This window comes from Pithys albifrons, chromosome 2 (assembly GCF_047495875.1).
Source record: "Pithys albifrons albifrons isolate INPA30051 chromosome 2, PitAlb_v1, whole genome shotgun sequence".
Lineage (NCBI taxonomy): Eukaryota > Metazoa > Chordata > Aves > Passeriformes > Thamnophilidae > Pithys > Pithys albifrons.
Genome location: NC_092459.1, coordinates 120155272 through 120173559, shown reverse-complemented (window position 1 = coordinate 120173559; position 18288 = coordinate 120155272). Strand labels below are relative to the sequence as shown.

General features: G+C 50.2%; 1 protein-coding gene across 1 annotated transcript in view; it reads right to left on the bottom strand.

Annotated features, from left to right (window-relative positions):
- The window catches only part of INTS9 (integrator complex subunit 9), an 80134-nt gene that overhangs the window by 8491 nt on the left and 53355 nt on the right, over positions 1-18288 (bottom strand). The window contains exons 13-14 of the mRNA XM_071547632.1: positions 12212-12336; positions 8844-9011 (exon numbers count right to left, since the gene is read on the bottom strand). Coding sequence (XP_071403733.1) covers positions 8844-9011; positions 12212-12336 — 293 coding nt within the window. The remainder of the gene's footprint in view (positions 1-8843; positions 9012-12211; positions 12337-18288) is intronic.

The window sequence follows — 18288 nt, the reverse complement described above, 5'->3', positions numbered from 1 at the left end:
TCCAAGCTGCAGGGATTGCTTCCCTTTCTTTGGGACAGCTCTCCAAAGTCCTCCTTTTCCCAGGGAGGTTGCAGAGCACTGACCCAGCAAAGTCTGACTGAGTGGAGTGAGCTGGACCTTCACCCTCCAGGACCAGAGCAAAGGGGAACAAGCAGGAATTAAACTCCCCTGAACTTTTAGGATCTGAAATCACTGCTGTGTGTTTTGCAGCTTTGCAAACTGCATTAGAGATGGAACCACAGAAACCAAGGCCTTGTGAAACCACTGGGCAGGACAGACCCAGCAGGAACTCCACACATTACAAATCCCCAGGGAAAAATAAAGAACAAATCCAATCACAATTAACCCTTGGGCAGGGGTCAGTTCTGTTCAGCCTGAGCAGTGCCCAGTCCTGAGTCCACTCCCAGTTTGCATTAATGAGCCCAGTACAGATCAAGGAGAGTGTCCAGAAGGTCCCACTGAGGTTTGGAGAGAACCTTTAACAGAAGGGAAGATCAGGATAGCAGAGAGGAAGAGCTCAAGACCTTGAGTGAGAAAAAGAAGCTGAAATTCAACACCATGAAATGCAAGGCCAGAGATTGGGCTGATAGAGAGAATTTCAGCTGCTGGAAAGGACAGAGGTGAAGGGCCCAAGTTGATTAGTCCATCCCTTGAGAACTGAGAGTCACAAATGTGACAGGGCCACATAAAAGCCAAATGCAAGCCCAGAAAATATCAGGTAATTCTTGCAGAGATGAGCCATCACCATTACACTGAGCCCAGCAAGATCCCATCTGAACCACCTGTAAATTGTGGGTAATTTCAGCTCAAGTCAGATGTTCTGATGGGTAGATCAGGGCAGGAGGAAATGCCTTGAAAGAGGAAACTAAACACCCTGGCAAAAAGAAAGCCAAAGGGAGAATTTGATTATTCTACATAAACACCACAGGGGAAATGGCAACAAAATGGAAAATGTATTTATGCTAAAAGGTGATGTTAAGAATAAATGTGTGCAGGGTGGACATGAGGAGGTTTCTGCCCATCAGACACAGGGGGAGGTTGAGCAGCATCCAGAGGGAGCAGGAGGGGCAAAATCTCTGCAGTTTGGAGCTGGAGCCTCACATTTTTGAGGCACATTATGAAGATCATCAGTAAATGCAGCTGACTCTGGCCAGGCAGTCCAGGAGGGCACTCCCATCTCCAGGAGGGAATGGTGGCTCAGCCTCAGGGCTTGAAAGCTCTGAGGAGATTCTTACCCAGATCCCATCCTCAAAGCAGGATAAATTCACTGACAAACAACCTCTGCCAATTCCTAGAGAAGTCCAAGGGTTTTAAGACCTGCCTGAGTTCACAGGGAGCACACCCAGCCCTGCACAGAGGGTTTTACAACATCCAGTCCTCAGTAAAACCTGAGTGGAGAAATCCTGCCTCACCCTCCATGCTCCTCACACATATCAAATCATTCCTGGGTGCAGAAAAGCATCTTCCCAGGGCACCTTTAATGGGAAAAGATTTCCCAGATATTCCACATGCTTAAATGATGTGCAGGAGCCCTGATGCCCTGTCAAGTAGTTCTGCCAACAGAATAAACCCCACAGGTTTCACCATGTCACTTAAATTTGGGTGGTGATGTGAGGAGAGGAATTTATCTCATCTCCAACCTCCCTGACTCGTCTTATCCTTCATTTTCGAAGGAGCAGGAGCTCTGCTGGCCAGGCCCTTGTGACACAAGAATAGTGTGGCAGCAGGCCCAGGGCAGTGACCCTTCCCCTGGACTCTGCCTTGGGGAGGCCACACCTTGAGTGTTGTGTTCAGTTCTGGGCCCCTCAGTTGAGGCAAGAGATTGAGGGGCTGGAGCGGGGCCAGAGAAGAGCAACGAGGCTGGAGAAGGGACTGGACGTGGCACTGAGTGTCCTCTGAAACACCTCCAGGGACAGAGAATCCACCATGTCCTGATCCAACCCTACTGTGATCACCAGCCCAGGGCACCAGATCATGGCACTCAGTGCCACGGCCAAGCTCAGCTGAAAAACCTCCAGGGATGGGGAATCCACCCCCTCTCTGGGCAGCCCATTCCAATCCCTGAGCACTCTCTCTGCAAAGAATTTCTTTCTGCTCTCCAACTTCAATTTCCCCTGGCAGAGCTTGAGCCCATCATGCCCCCTTGTCCTATTGCTGAGTGCCTGGGAGAAGAGACCAACCCCCAGCTGGCCACAACTTCCCTTCAGGCAGTTCCAGACAGTGCTGAGGTCACCTCTGAGCCTCCTCTTCTCCAGGCTGAACACCCCCAGCTCCCTCAGCCTCTCCCCACAGCACTTGTGCTCCAGTCCCTTCTCCAGCCTCGTTGCTCTTCTCTTCTCAGTTGGGTTGGAAGAGACCTCTGAGATCATCAATTCCAACCCTTGATCCAACCCCACTGTGATCACTCTGGCACTGAGTGCCCTGGGCTGGTGATCACAGTGGGGTTGGATCAAGACATGTTGGATTCTCTGTCCCTGGAGGTGTTTCAGAGGACACTCAGTGCCACATCCAGTCCCTTCTCCAGCCTCGTTGCTCTTCTCTGGCCCCGCTCCAGCCCCTCAATCTCTTTCCTCAACTCAGGGGCCCAGAACTGAACACAACACTCAAGGTGTGGCCTCCCCAAGGCAGAGTCCAGGGGAAGGGTCCCTGCCCTGGGCCTGCTGGCCACGCTAGTTTGGATCCAGGCCAGTAGGCTCAGAACTAACACTGCCCACGTTTGCCAATCCTGTGCCAAAGGACAGTTTAGGGAGGAATTGTAGGAGTGCAGTGAGGCAGATTTATGGCTGTTTAATGAAGCTCTTCCCCAGTAGCTCAGGAGCAGGCAGGAAAAAGTTGTTTGAAGAACTTACAGGAGGAGAGTGGAAAACAGAACCAGCAGAAGCAGAAAACAGAATGGAATGAAAAATGACAGGTAGGGGAAGCAAGGACATGAAATATCTTCAAAGTAAAGGCAAGCAACCTGCAGATGCAAGAGATGAGTCATTTGAAAGATGTAAAAATGGCATAAATCAAAATATTCAAAATATAGTAACCAGTTTATGGGTCAGAATGTCAAGTGAGGATGTGATGGTGTTGTTGAAGCTGACTGGGGAGAGAGAGGTGGAAAATAGAGTTATTTTATAGCCAGCCTTCAAAAATGAAAGGCAAAACAAAGCTAGACATTAATGTAGGCAGGCAAAGGCAGGCTGGGAGCAGAAAAACAGATCCCAGTTTCATCCAACCAAATAGGACAATCTGTGGATAAGAACAACCAGAGAAAAGGGAAAAAAGTAAAGGAAATGAAGGATGACACATTCCAAGGCCACAGAAGAGGGGAGGAGGGAGGAGAAATCCCTGAGGCCGAATGGCCAGGAGAGAAAAGAGACCTGGGAATGAGGTGGGAGACCATTTTATGAAGAAAACAAGGGCTGAGTGTGTGGACCACCGATGGTGTGAAGCAGGAAGGCAGCAGACTGAGCTGGGTCTGGCTCTGCCCAGGGAAAGGTTGGTGTGCAAGAGAAGAAAGTTGTGGTGGAATGTCCAAGGGTGAGGCCAAACTGCTGGGAAAAAGGCAGAGACTCCAGGTAATTTTACAGGCAGGGGATTCAGGGAGGTTGGAGCTGGAGGGAGGGAGGAGCAGCAGCAGCAAACACAGGTTGTGGTGCAGTTACTCTGGCCCAGGGACACGGGGGGAATAAAGGGACAGAGAGGTGGGAGATGGGACAGTGGGGGGTCACCAAAACAAGCTGAGGGTTTGAAGAAATTCAAAATTAAACCCCCTCAGTCTCTGAAACACGAGGAAGTTGGACAGGTGAAATAAAAACACAAAAAGTCAAGACAAGAGAAAGGGAGGTGGAGTGAAAGCCCCTTAATTATAATGGAGCCCAGTGGCTGTTTTCCTAATTCTGTCTGCAATTCCACTCCATGTCAGGCACATTCACACCCCCCCACACTGGGCTGCGTCCTGAAGAACTTGTAAATAGTGTTTTAAACCCACAGAGCCCTCCGTGAAGTGTCTGCTGCCGACAGCGAGCGATCTGCACCATTGTTCAGCTGTAATTAAACCGGAGGCTCATTATTTGCTCAAACACTACTGCGGATTTTTATCTGTTTGCTCCAGAAGGTGCTTTCCATTTTCCCATCGTTGTGCCCTGAATAGACAATGCCCAACCAATTTCCAGGAAGCAGCTCCTTTTTTTTAATATTATTATTCTTTTTTTTTTGAAGTGAAAGGCAGATGCTGAGAAGAACAAATTAGTTCAAGTGTAAAGGTTTGGACGATCCCTCTGAGGGCCATCCCAGGCTGATGCCAGGGAGTGCTGAAACCTCTCTCTAAACAAAGGCTGCGGTGAGTGTAAATCTCATTATCACACCCCGGCCCTGCCTGACCCGCCTCTGCCTCTCGGTGAAGTGATTGAAATGTAGAGGAGCTCCCGCAGTTAATTTGCATTGGTCTGACAGGACAGAATCTGAATCACCGCAGCAGTTTTGGGGAGGGAATTCCACACCACCAGCCCCTCAGTCTGCACTGACAGAACCCTCTCTGAGCCAGCTCTCAATTTCCAAAAGCTGGGATAATCCAGGCAGAACTCTGAGCACATTCACAGAATCATAGAATGGATTGGGTTGGAAGAGACCTCTGAGATCATCAAGTCCAACCCTTGGTCCAACTCCAGTCCCTTTACCAGATCATGGCACTCAGTGCCACGGCCAAGCTCAGCTGAAAAACCTCCAGGGATGGGGAACCCACCCCCTCTCTGGGCAGCCCATGCCAATCCCTGAGCACTCTCTCTGCAAAGGATTTTTTTCTGCTCTCCAACTTCAATTTCCTCTGGCAGAGCTTGAGCCCATCGTGCCCCCTTGTCCTATTGCTGAGTGTCTGTTTGTGACACACAAGTTTATGTTACTAATTAGCTGTTTAGTACCACCCTGGCACCCCTTTACAACACCTACATGGTGGTACCCGGGAGGAACTCTCAGTTTTCATGGAATGGATTGGGTTGGAAAAGCCCTCTGAGATCATCGAGTCCAACCCTTGGTCCAACTCCAGTCCCTTTACCAGATCATGGCACTCAGTGCCACGGCCAAGCTCAGCTGAAAAACCTCCAGGGATGGGGAACCCACCCCCTCTCTGGGCAGCCCATTCCAATGCCTGATTATTCCCTCTGGGAAGGGCTGGGGGTGTCAGGAGAGGGCCCTGATCAGGATCTCGCTGCAACAGCCATTCTTTTATGGGTGTACTTTCCACACAGATCCCTGCCCTGGAGCAGATTTGCTTTTTCCAGGGTGGATTTCTCATCCCACGTTGGGCTAATGTGGTTTTGACAAATCCCAAGCCATTGCAAGGCTTTTCTAGGAGCTATAAAATACCCTTTTCTATTGCCACTTGAGCTTTCACACAACCCCAGGGCTTGGATGAAACAAATGCCTTTTCCTTGTAGTATAGAAATTCCTGTATATTCCAGAACTCTAAGGAGTCTTCCTGGATAAACTGCAGAAAAGGAGGCAAACCCCAGCAAATACTCCCCACCAGGAGCCTCATGCCCTGTCTGCAATCCTGTCCTGCACAACCCACTCAGGAGAAAGGGAGTTACACCCACTGTTTGCCATGACTGGGTATTCCCTCAAAAAGAACCTCAAGAATTCCTTTTTGGGGACGATTTGCATCTCTTGGTGCTGGGGAAAGGTGCCCCATGGCCAGCCCCAAAGCACAGCCTGGATCTCTGGAGCATCTTTGTGGGACCATCAGCACAGACCAAGCAGCTTCTGCAGCTTGTTCAGGGCAGCTTTGGGGCCAGGGAAAATCATGGAGTGGTTTGGGTTGGAAGGGACACTAAGGATCATTTAATTCCATCCCCTGCCCCATCCAACCTGGCCTTGGACACTCCCAGGGCTGGGCCATCCATCCTTTCTCTGGGAATTCCAGCCCAGCCCCTCCCCACCCTCCCAGCCAGCAATTCCTTCCCAATATCCCCTTTCCCATCCCTGCCCTCTGGCACTGGGAAGCCATTCCCTGTGTCCTGTCCCTCCAGCCCTTGGCCCCAGTCCCTCTCCAGATCTCCTCCAGGCCTCCTTCAAAGGCCACAGTAAGGTCACTCCAGAGCCTTCTCTTCTCCAGGCTGAACAGTCAGGACATGGAAAATCACTGGGGATGTTTCTCCTCCCTTTGCACAAATTGCTTTGAAATCAGGACTTCTAATTTGATGTTATTAGGGGGAAAAAAGGCCATTTCTGTCAACTTTCCTGCCTGTGCAGGTTTGTCCCCCAGCTCTCCAAGCTGGAAGCAACAGGAACCAGCTCTCATTCTGTGTGTGCTGCTCTCCCCAGGCTGGGGAGCACCACATTCCCTGCAGAGCATCCTCCCTCTCCCAGGAGTGTTGGGAAGTGCAGGGATTGTGGGATCCACCTCCTTCAGAGGGCTGGAGAAGGGAAAGGCTCCCAGACAAAGCTCACTCTCACCCTCACAGCTCAGGGGAAACCCAAAGCTTGAGTGGAATCCAAATAAGTGGTGCCTCCTGCACCTCCTGAATCCTGAATTTGGGATTTGTTTTGGTCCTGCTGGTGAATGGAAGCAGAATTTACCAGCCTTGGGTTTACCAGGATCCAATAAAGATGCAAATGTGCCAAACAATTAAATATCCATGCCATGATGGAGTGGCACCCAAGCATATTTTCTAATTAAAGCCCTTCCCTTGTCTCCAAGCAGGGAGCTGGGCAGGTTCCCAACAGAACTGGAATGGTGGGAATAGGGCTGAGGGATTTGTTCCAGGAGATCCAGTTCTGTACATCATATTTGGCTCAGCTGAGGGTCCCTCATCCCTCTGCTCTCTGATGGAAAACACTCACCACTCAAGTTTCCAAACCTGCTTGCAAAAAGCCACTGTCACCTTTGATCCAAGGACACATTTGTGCTGATTGGATTGTCAAAAAAATATTTTAAGCTCGTGTCTGTCAGGATTTGGGTCACCCTTTGTGAGATGGGTACACTTGGATTTGATTTGTGGGGTTAATAAATCATTAATAGATGTTGTGGGGACAAGTAATCCACATTTGAGATGGGTACAAGCAATCCATTAACCTGCTGGACTTCTGCAGCCTGGAAGAATTAACCATTTAATGAAATTGCTGGAAAACAAATGAGCTTTTTCACTGGTTTTTTAACACATAACTGAGTACTGCTCCTCACAGGAAAGGGCATTTCCCATGGCAGGTACAGCTGGGCAAGGAGAAAGACAACTCCTGGCTACCAACTCCCACAGTCTTTGGATCCTTTCCGTGGCTCTGGGGCACCAAATCAGACTAATTAATACCAGTATTTAGACTGGAGGTCACTGGTTGCCTTCCCTGTGGCTGGCAGAGGTTGCCCTTTGAATAGTGAGGTGTGACATGCTTATACAGGACAATTCACCTGGAGACATTTTATACTTGCCCACAGTCACAGAAGGGTTGGAAGGGACTTAAAGCTCATCCAGTGCCACGCCCTGCCATGGGCAGGGATACCTCCCACTATCCCAGGATGCTCCAACCTGGCCTTGGACACTCCCAGGGCTGGAGCAGCCACAGCTTCTCTGGGAATTCCAGCCCAGCCCCTCCCCACCCTCCCAGCCAGCAATTCCTTCCCAATATCCCCTTTCCCAGCCCTGCCCTCTGGCACTGGGAAGCCATTCCCTGTGTCCTGTCCCTCCAGCCCTTGGCCCCAGTCCCTCTCCAGCTCTCCTGGAGCCCCTTCAGGTTCTGCAAGGGCCTCCAAGGTCTCCCTGGATCCTTCTCCTCTCCAGACTGAACAACCCAAGTCTCTCAGCCAGCTGCTGGTTTTTCAATTCCTGTCAGTTTACACAGTGAAATTATCTCTCAAAAACGCTTCTTTCTTTGCTCTCCATTTGACAGGATGTGCTTTACATTATCACAGTCAACAGTAAATTCCAGGCACAAGATACCTTTAGTCAAAGGCTGCAAATATTTTCAGAAGTATCTTTAGGTCTGAGGCTGCACTTCCAGCCCTGGGGGCACTGCTGGGACCCCCAGAGAGGAGACCCTGAGGGGCTGGAGCATGTGCAGGTCCAGGGAATGGAGCTGGGAAGGGGCTGGAGCTCCAGGAGCAGCTGAGGGAGCTGGGGGGGCTTCAGCCTGGAGAAAAGGAGGCTCAGGGGGGACCTTCTGGCTCTGCAATCCCTGATGGATCCAGGGGAGGGTCGGGCTCTGCCTCAGGGAACAGGGACAGGAGGGAGGGAACGGCCTCAGGCTGGGCCAGGGATGGTTTGGTTGGATCTTGGGAATGATTCCTGCATGGAAAGGGTGCTCAGGCCTTGGAATGAACTGCCCAGGGCAGGGGTGGAGTCCCCATTCCTGGAGGGATTGGAATCCCTGTGGATGTGGCACTTGGGGACATGGGCACGGTGGCCTGGGCAGGGCTGGGGGTGGTTGAACATCTTGATCCCAGAGGGCTTTTCCAGCCTTAACCATCCCTGAGGATTCTGTGCCATCCTGGGGCTGTCCCAGCTCCTACAACCCCCTGAGAGGGAGTTTAACAAGGTTGGGATCAGGCTCTGCCTCAGGGAACAGGGAGAGGAGGGAGGGAACAGCCTCAGGCTGAGCCAGGGGAGGGGCAGGTTGGATACTGGGAATGATTCCTGCATGGATAGGGTGCTCAGGCACTGGAACACGTTGCTCCGGGCTGCGTAGACTCCCCACCCATAGAAGGCAACACTGAGGACACCGTTCAGTGTTGAACATCACACAGTGGTGCCAACTGCCCGGCAAACTCGACGACCCTACCGGTTTTCCAAGCTGCGATTCCACAGGGGCCCCCCAGGAAGCAGCAGGAATGTGATCCCCACCTCCCTCCCCTCCCTGCGCTCACTCACGTCGGGCGTGATCTCGATCTTCTCGTAGCGGCGCTTGTAGGGCAGGGCGAGCACCTCGGCGCGCCGATAGGCCACGGGCGGGGGCTGGCACTCCACCATGAGGTCCGTGCGGTGCGACTGGGCGGGCGGGGGCTGCGTGTACTGCTCGGGGCACACCACGTGCAGCGGCTGCCAGGCAGGGGGGCAAACAGAGAGGGCTTGTTATGGCTGAGACGAGCTGAGTGTCCCAGTCCAGCAGGTGGGACCAGTTCATCCCTGGGTGGGGGTGACCAAAGCTGGGCATTCTCCACCCTCCAGCCATTGCCCACCAACTGGCAACAATGGCCCATTGGCAGCAGCTGCCCAGGGCACACCCCACCCCTCAGCCTGGGAGCTGGCTGGGAAAGAAGCCTGGCAGAGAAGAGCTGGGACAACTCCCCTCCAGGGACTCCTTGGCACCTCCACACCCACCTCAGGGCTCAGCTCTGCTCAGGGGCCACCAACCAGTCCAAAATCCCCCCTGGCTCACACAGTCACATCCCCCAGGCTGGAACTCCCTGCCCTGGGGGAGGCACTGGGGGCTCCCACCCAAACCTCACGGGATGCAATCTTGGCCTTTGGCCACCTCTGGCACCACTCCTGGCATCCAGAGGAGGAGCAGACCCTGCACAGGAGGAGCCCACCCCTCTCCCCCAGACTGTGCCATCATCTGCACCAACAGCTTTGTCCCTTCCTTTGCCTTTGCACTGGGGGGAACCATGTGGGGCTCAGCACAGGGGCCACCAAACCCCCCTGTGTTTGTGCCCCAGGGGGTGGGTTACACTGCTGGGCTTTGGGGGTTAAACCCAATTGCTCTTTGGGCCACTGCATTGATTGGAATATTGGTATTAAATTGTAACTCTGACTTAGAATCTCTTTTGTGTTGGGTTCATTTCTCCTGCTGGTTCACCTTTAAACCAGCACACTGAGGTAGAACAAGATCTCTTTCCCTTATTTAGGGTTTGTTTTTATATTGCTGTGATTGTATAGGGAATTTATAGGTGCACAGCAAAGATTGTGAGGTACCAGGTGCTGTCAGGACCTGGCACTGAGGGCCTTTTACCTCGGGGGAGGGAAAATACCAAGTACAAAATAAACATGCAGAGGCCCCTGGGCACAGAGGCCTCTTTGATACGTGGTGGTCTCTGTGAACAAAGGAGACCCTTCATCCAGTGTGGGGGGATCCTGCATTATCTGACAAAAATGGGCAGGACTTGGTAAACTACAAAACCCATGAAGTTTGAATGTGAGGTGTGCTCCAGACCCCCTGTGGTTTGAGGCACCTGAAAATAAACCTTTTCTCTTTGTCTTTGGTCTCTATTAATTTTTAATCAGAGCTGTACTAATTTGGGATTTTATATTAATTTGGATTTCAGCTTGTAGCTTAGTCTGTCAGTGATCTTAACCATGCAGAGCTTTAGACAAAGAGGAATTTAACCCTGGAGCTGTAACATGAACTTTAAGAAATAAACCAAACCCTTGTTTAGATTAGAGGCTGAGCTGTAAGAAATAAATCAGAAAACCTGTCTAGGTTGGGGCTTGAAGCTGTAACATTGTTTAGTTAAAAGGAAATATAGAACTGCAGAGATAAGAGCAGCCCATTAGACCTGTTAAAAGTCACCCAAAATATCCTGCTTAACTTTGGGGAGGGGTTATCAGTTGTAACTGAGTATATAAACCTGGAAACATAAAAGTCTGACTGAACATGCTTTTGGTGGATAATCCCCCATGTTCCCAGCTGAATAAAAGAATAATTTTGTTCTGTTTTATTGGATTTGATAGTTTCTTAACTCATCCCAGAAAAAATTCTGGGTGTTACTCTAACTGTGTTATGAGTCAGAAAGGAAACTTCAGTAGAAATAAGTGGGATGGACAAAGAGAGGCCACTAAAGAGCCCAAAAGAGTCAAGGGGGGAATGCAAAGACTAAAAAAATCCTTCCTTTTTCCCACACGTCTCCTAAGGGAGAGCTCAATGCCCTGTGTTCTCCCATGGAAAAAAGGTTGTCCTGATTTTTGTTTAATGTATCAATTCTTCACAATTATTATAGAATCATAGAATAGATTGGGTTGGAAAAGCCCTCTGAGATCATCAAGTCCAACCCTTGGTCCAACTCCAGTCCCTTTACCAGATCATGGCACTCAGTGCCACGGCCAAGCTCAGCTGAAAAACCTCCAGGGATGGGGAATCCACCCCCTCTCTGGGCAGCCCATTCCAATCCCTGAGCACTCTCTCTGCAAAGGATTTTTTCCAGATATCCAACCTAAACCACCCCTGGCAGAGCTTGAGCCCATCGTGCCCCCTTGTCCTATTGCTGAGTGCCTGGGAGAAGAGACCAACCCCCAGCTGGCCACAACTTCCCTTCAGGCAGTTCCAGACAGTGCTGAGGTCACCTCTGAGCCTCCTCTTCTCCAGGCTGAACACCCCCAGCTCCCTCAGCCTCTCCCCACAGCACTTGTGCTCCACTCCCTTCTCCAGCCTCGTTGCTCTTCTCACTTGGGTTGGAAGAGACCTCTGAGATCATCAATTCCAACCCTTGATCCAACCCCACTGTGATCACCAGCCCATGGCACTCAGTGCCCTGGGCTGGTGATCACAGTAGGGTTGGATCAAGGCATGGTGGATTCTCTGTCCCTGGAGGTGTTTCAGAGGACACTCAGTGCCACATCCAGTCCCTTCTCCAGCCTCGTTGCTCTTCTCTGGCCCCGCTCCAGCCCCTCAATCTCTTGCCTCAACTCAGGGGCCCAGAACTGAACACAACACTCAAGGTGTGGCCTCCCCAAGGCAGAGTCCAGGGGAAGGGTCACTGCCCTGGGCCTGCTGGCCACGCTACTTTGGATCCAGGCCAGGATCCCATTGGCCTTCTTGGCCACCTGGGCACACTGGTGGCTCCTCTTGAGCTTCCTGTCCCTCAGTCCCCCCAGGTCCCTCTGCCTGGCTGCTCTCCAGCCACTCTGTGCCCAGCCTGGAGCGCTGCAGGGGGTTGGGGTGGCCAAAGGGCAGGACCTGCACTTGGCCTTGTTGAACCTCATCCCATTGGAATCAGCCCATCCCTCCAGCCTGTCCAGATCCCTCTGCAGAGCCCTCCTGCCTTCCAGCCTGTCCAGGTCCTTCTCCAGATCCCTCCAGCCTGTCCAGATTCTTCTCCAGGTCTCTCCAGCCTGTCCAGGTCCTTCTCCAGATCCCTCCAGCCTGTCCAGGTCCTTCTCCAGGTCTCTCCAGCCTGTCCAGATCCCTCTGCAGAGCCCTCCTGCCCTCCAGCAGGTCGACACTCCCTCCCAACTTGGTGTCATCAGCAAATTATTTCAGGTGTGTGAGGAACTATCAGATAAGACAACAGCAAATTCCTTACCTGGACCTCTTTGAGTAATTTGGACACCTGGATGAAGTTGAGCCTGGTGTCAATGGGGCAGTAAACACATTTCATTGCCAGGGGCTGGTACGGAGCCAGGGCATCCAGGTAGGAAAAATCAGGTTCTGGAAAGAGAAATGTTGGGAACACGGAATGTTTGTGAACAACAAACACGACTCTGCTCCCACATTCCCCTCAAAGGAGCTGTTTTCAGCCATGTTAACTCTGTCACAGATTTCTCTCCCCTTCCTCCTCCCCCACACCCATTATTTTCAATTAATTTGATGAAAATTATGCCCACAATTAGTCTTCCCTCAATCAAGCAGCACAGCAATACTATTTCATTTGAACACATTACTGCGTGATTTTCAGAGCAAATTTAATCATGACAAAACCACCAGCTCTTATTTTTAATCAGATCCTCTAAAAGGAGGCAAGATGTCTCATTTTGGGTTTCATCAGGTAACCCACATGGCAGCTTGGTTTTCACTCTGGTAAAAATGCAGCATAAAGATCATATATTTATATATATATATATTTATTCTTTTGAATGTAGATGTCAGGTTTAGAGTGCTGGAAAACCACCTTTCATTACTGACTTTTAGAATTCAGGTTAGAGGGAAAAGTCCTGCACTGAATGGGCTTTTACTCACACAGGGAGCAATAAAACATTGACAATGATACAGAAAATTCTGGTTTTTTGGGGGAATGACAAATGTAGGTCTCAGGTGACACAGTGTAGGGTACATGTGACCTCCTGATTCTGGAGGTCACCAACTAATGATGTGGAAATGGTTGTGCCATCCCCATCCCCTGGTAATTGTGGGATAGATGGCACAAAGGGAATGCTGGGAAAAGAAAGGTTGGGTTTAGTTTGATAAGCAGAGAAAGGGAAAAAGAGAAAGGGAGGCATGAAAGCCTCATCTGCTGGATGATCCTGAACCAAAGGACACTCTGCAGAGTGAAGGGCAGTTCAAGCCTTGCTGGAAAACAGCAAGAGGCATTTCCCTGGAACCTGCTCAGGCTGGGAAAGGAGGAAAACTGGAACTCAGAGAGTTCCTCCTGGATCTAACCAGCCATCTGTGATGTTCCTCCATCACCCTGGGCTGGATTCCTCATGGAAACACCTCCTTCTCCAAGCTCAGCACACAAGTTCAGGACATCCAGCATAAAGACAAGTTAATTGCCCCCCAAAATCTGCTGCTGGCTGAGCTCCAGTGAGTGATGGGGGAGATTTACCCTGTGAGAACAGAGCTTGGCACCAGCCAAGTCCAGGAGTTTGGAGCTGTCAGAGGGATCATTTCCCCAAATTTAAAGTGTCAGAATAAGTGCCTGGGAACATTGAAGTGAGAAATATTAATGGTCATGAATCCACAAACATGAAATAAAGATCACACTGGGCAAAAAGCCATGTTAGTTAAAAGCAGATGTGGTAGTGGCAATGAAACAAAGCCTAAAAATACCCAAGCAAAAATGGCATTTAGTGTGAAAATGGCATTTAGTGTAAAAATGGCATTCAGTGTCAGTTGAGTTTAACAGCAAAGAAGGGAAGTTCAAAAATAGCAGTACTGGGAAGGCAGCTCGTTGAAGAATGATCAGTGATCAACTAGGGTGAAATCAGAAGACATTTTAAATGTCAGTAGGGAAAAACTTTAAAAAAAGGTCAGTGGGGAAAAACTTTAAAAAAAAGTCAGTCCTCTGGTTGGGATGTGCCATGAAACTGCAAAGAGTAAGTTTAAATAGTTTTAAGAAGTGAGTTTTTCCATCTCATCTGGTGTTGTGGAGGACACAGAGGTCGGAGGCAGCTCCAACTCAGACTGAGGATTTCTGAACCACACAGGGATTTTTGATCCAGGAATCCCAAAGAGCATCCAGTTTGTAACATCTCTGAACAACCAACAAGGACACAGGAGCCTTGGAGAAGTGGGAAATTCTAATGAAGAAATTTTAATCAAGAAATTCTAATGCAGGAATTGGAAAATTTTCACAGGTGAAAAACAACTTGAGCAGGTCCCAGCTCAGCACCCCACAGGACCTCCTGTCCTGAAACCCCCCAAAAATCCAGAAGTCACCCATCTGATGGCAGACAGAGCTTGCCAAGGACACACAGGCACTTCTCCTGACAGGATTACAGGCCTTTAGCTTTCCCCCAGCACTCCTGAGTCACTGCTGTGTGACAGTGAGCTATAAAAGCTGCCCCTGGACAGCACTGGTGTGGCAGGAGCTGGTTTAAGATGTCCCAGGGAGATGTTTTTAAAGCACTGCTGTTACCAGAGCCAGAGCAAGAAGCAGCTTCTCTGTACAGTGTTTCTTCTAGAATGTCTTTGTGGCTCAGGGGGTTCAATATTTCCATCAATAATGTCCCCAGTGCTGCTCCAGCAGTGACAGGAGCCAGCAGAGCAGCAGCACAGCTCACTCACAGCTCATCCTGCTCCTGCTGGGTTAATCCATATCCTTGGAGCTGGTTTTTGTAGCTCAGATTGGAAAGGTGGGGAGTCCCTGGTTCCTGTGGGCTGAACAAGCAGTGTCATCACTATCAGGGCTGCACAGCCTGGAGTTTGGAGGTCTGAATTATCAGAAACCAGGAGGTTTCACAGGGGAAATTGAAGTTGGAGAGCAGAAAAAAATCCTTTGCAGAGAGAGTGCTCAGGGATTGGAATGGGCTGCCCAGAGAGGGGGTGGATTCCCCATCCCTGGAGGTTTCTCAGCTGAGCTTGGCCGTGGCACTGAGTGCCATGATCTGGTAAAGGGACTGGAGTTGGACCAAGGGTTGGACTTGATGGTCTTGGAGGGCTTTTCCATCCCAATCCATTCTGTGATTCTATGAAGACCTGAGAGGGTTCAGCTGGAGAAGGGAAAGCTCCAGAGACACTTGAGAGCCCCTTCCAGTGCCCAAAGGGGCTCCTGGAATGCTGGAGAGGGACAATGGGCAGGGAGAGCTGAGGGTGTTCAGCTGGAGAAGGGAAAGCTCCAGAGAAGAGCAACGAGGCTGGAGAAGGGACTGGAGCACAAATGCTGTGGGGAGAGGCTGAGGGAGCTGGGGGTGTTCAGCCTGGAGAAGAGGAGGCTCAGAGGTGACCTCAGCACTGTCTGGAACTGCCTGAAGGGAAGTTCTGGCCAGGTGGGGGTTGGTCTCTTCTCCCAGGCACTCAGCAATAGGACAAGGGGGCACGATGGGCTCAAGCTCTGCCAGGGGAAACTGAAGTTGGAGAGCAGAAAAAATCCTTTGCAGAGAGAGTGCTCAGGGATTGGAATGGGCTGCCCAGAGAGGGGGTGGATTCCCCATCCCTGGAGCTTTTTCAGCTGAGCTTGGCCGTGGCACTGAGTGCCATGATCTCGTAAAGGGACTGGAGTTGGACCAAGGGTTGGACTTTATGATCTCAGAGGTCTTTTCCAACCCAATCCATTCTATGATTCTATGAAAAGCTAAAATATCATCAGCTTTCACAACTGCTGCAATGGTTCTTTCATAACCACAGATTTCAGCTTGAAACAGAAAAAAATAAAATAATATAAATTTTTTAACATAGTCTCATTTGGTATCAATGCTTCAGATTTTCACTGGAGTTACAAAGAACAGAAGAATTTAATCTGATGGGAATTTCTGTGGACATAAATCACAGAACAATTTAGGATGGAGAAAACCTCTAAGGTTGCTGGGTCCAATTGCCAAGCCCAACACTAAACCTTGTGGGTTTGTTCCAGCTGAGACCGAAAGAGGCAAGACTGGCCTTAGAGTCATAAGGAAGCAGGACTGGGATTAGACAGTCAGAAGGAGGCAGGACTGAGATTAGAGAGTCAGAAGGAAGCAGGACTGGGATTAGAGAGTCAGAAGGAAGCAGGACTAGAATTAGACAGAGAAGGAAGCAGGACTGGGATTAGAGAGTCAGAAGGAGGCAGGACTAGAAGTAGACAGAGAAGGAAGCAGGACTAGGATTAGACAGTCAGGAGGAGGCAGCACTAGGATTATACAGTCAGAGGGAAGCAGGACTAGAATTAGACAGAGAAGGAAGCAGGACTAGGATTAGACAGTCAGGAGGAGGCAGCACTAGGATTATACAGTCAGGAGGAGGCAGCACTAGGATTAGACAGCCAGAAGGAAGCAGGACTAGGATTAGACAGAAGGAAGCAGGACTGGGATTAGACAGTCAGGAGGAAGCAGGACTGGGATTAGACAGTCAGAAGGAGGCAGGACTAGGATTAGACAGTCAGAAGGAAACAGGACCGGGATTAGACAGTCAGGAGGAAGCAGGGCTGGGATTAGAAAGTCAGGAGGAAGCAGGACCAGGATCGGACAGAAGGAAGCAGGACTGGGATTAGACAGTCAGGAGGAAGCAGGACTGGGATTAGACAGTCAGAAGGAGGCAGGACTAGGATTAGACAGTCAGAAGGAAACAAGACTGAGATTAGACAGTCAGGAGGAAGCAGGGCTGGGATTAGACAGTCAGGAGGAAGCAGGGCTGGGATTAGACAGTCAGGAGGAAGCAGGAACACCCTGCCCAGTGGATGTGCCTCCAGACAGAGACAAAGGCCACGGAGAGATGAATTTAGGAAACAAACCACCTGGAATCACTGTGCACTCCAAGGTCATCCAATCAAAGCAGCTCTCAACTGGTGCTTTATTTGAAGTACAAACTGGGAAAAAGTCTCCAGGAGCATGACCTGAGGCACCCACAGGCTGTTAGGACTGACACTCAGCTGCTTTAACAACCTGCCAGGGCCAGGCTCTGACAGAAGTGCTCAACTGGCTCGATTCACAGAGGATTAGGATTTAATAGAGAAAGGTCAAGTGCCTCTCCCTTCAAGAAGACAGAGAATGAGAGTTCCTGCCATTAAAGGCTGGTTTCTGACACCCTGGGCAGCACACTCAGAGCGTGATTAATGCCACTGATTCCCCAGAGAACCATGGAACACACACCCCAGCAAAGGCTCTGCACACTCTCAGTGGAAGTTCCAAGCAGAGCAGAAGTCTCTGTTTCCAAGAGAATGCAGATCTGCTTTGCACTTTTACCAATTACAGGAATTAGGGCTTGTCTCCTCATCTCCCTCCAGGGTCAGGAGGGACCATGTGCATTTCCAACACAGCCTACATTGCAGTGCCCAGCAGGACCCTCTCCTATCTCCCCCCCCTCCTTGCTAATTAGGGCTAATTACACACTTTTCATCTCCCCAGATTGGTTTACCAGGATCATGATACCATGACACTTTTTGGTGTCAGCACTGGGAAAGAGTCAAAGGGACCTGCTCATCAGTTGCCTTGAGTCTGCAGTTAAAAAAAGCAAGAAAGGAGGAAATAGCCCTTTCCCAGCCCTCTTTGCTTTAGGGCATTTTGTGCTTTCCAGCAGTTTTCCTATTCATTAAAAGGAAGAGGAGTCCTTAACAGTGGGAGTCCATCCCACCCTTGCTGTGGGAGTAGGTTTGATCCATCACTCAGGACTCTCTTCCCCATTTCTAATCAATTTGTCCAAATCCAAACCCCACACCCTTTTCAGCTGGATAAGTTGGATACAACACACCTCCCATTACACCAGAGCTGGTTATACACAAATCAGGAGCAATGGCCCAAAGGATTATTATTTGCCTTCTCAGATCTGAAGAATTCCCACTGTAGGTGCTGTTTGGATGCCACCTCAGTTATAAATACACCAGGTATAAATACAGAACACTGATGTGAGAGCTTGGCCCAGGCTTTTCCCTGGTAACCAGAGGTAACTAGGGAGGGGTTTGTCTCCCAGGTATTCCTCATCCATTCTTTCCCCTCCCATGGAACAGAGGAGGATGTGAGACTGGAGATAGGAAGTTTAGGTCTCTTTGGTTTCTGGTGAGGGTGGAGTGCAGGGAGTTCTCTGCTGCTGCTCAGTCCCTTATCAGAGCCACGCAGGAGACCAGGGAAAAGATGTGAGTGAGACCCCCATGTGAGACAGGGACTGGCTTCCTTCTAAGAGTGGCTGGTGGGATTGTGTTGCACTGGTTTACTCGGTGGGTGGATGGGAGTGCTTTTTTGTACCCACTGCTTTTTGTTTTGTCCCTTTGTCACCCCTGTTTTCCCTTTCCCTTTTTCCTTTCCCTTGGTGGAG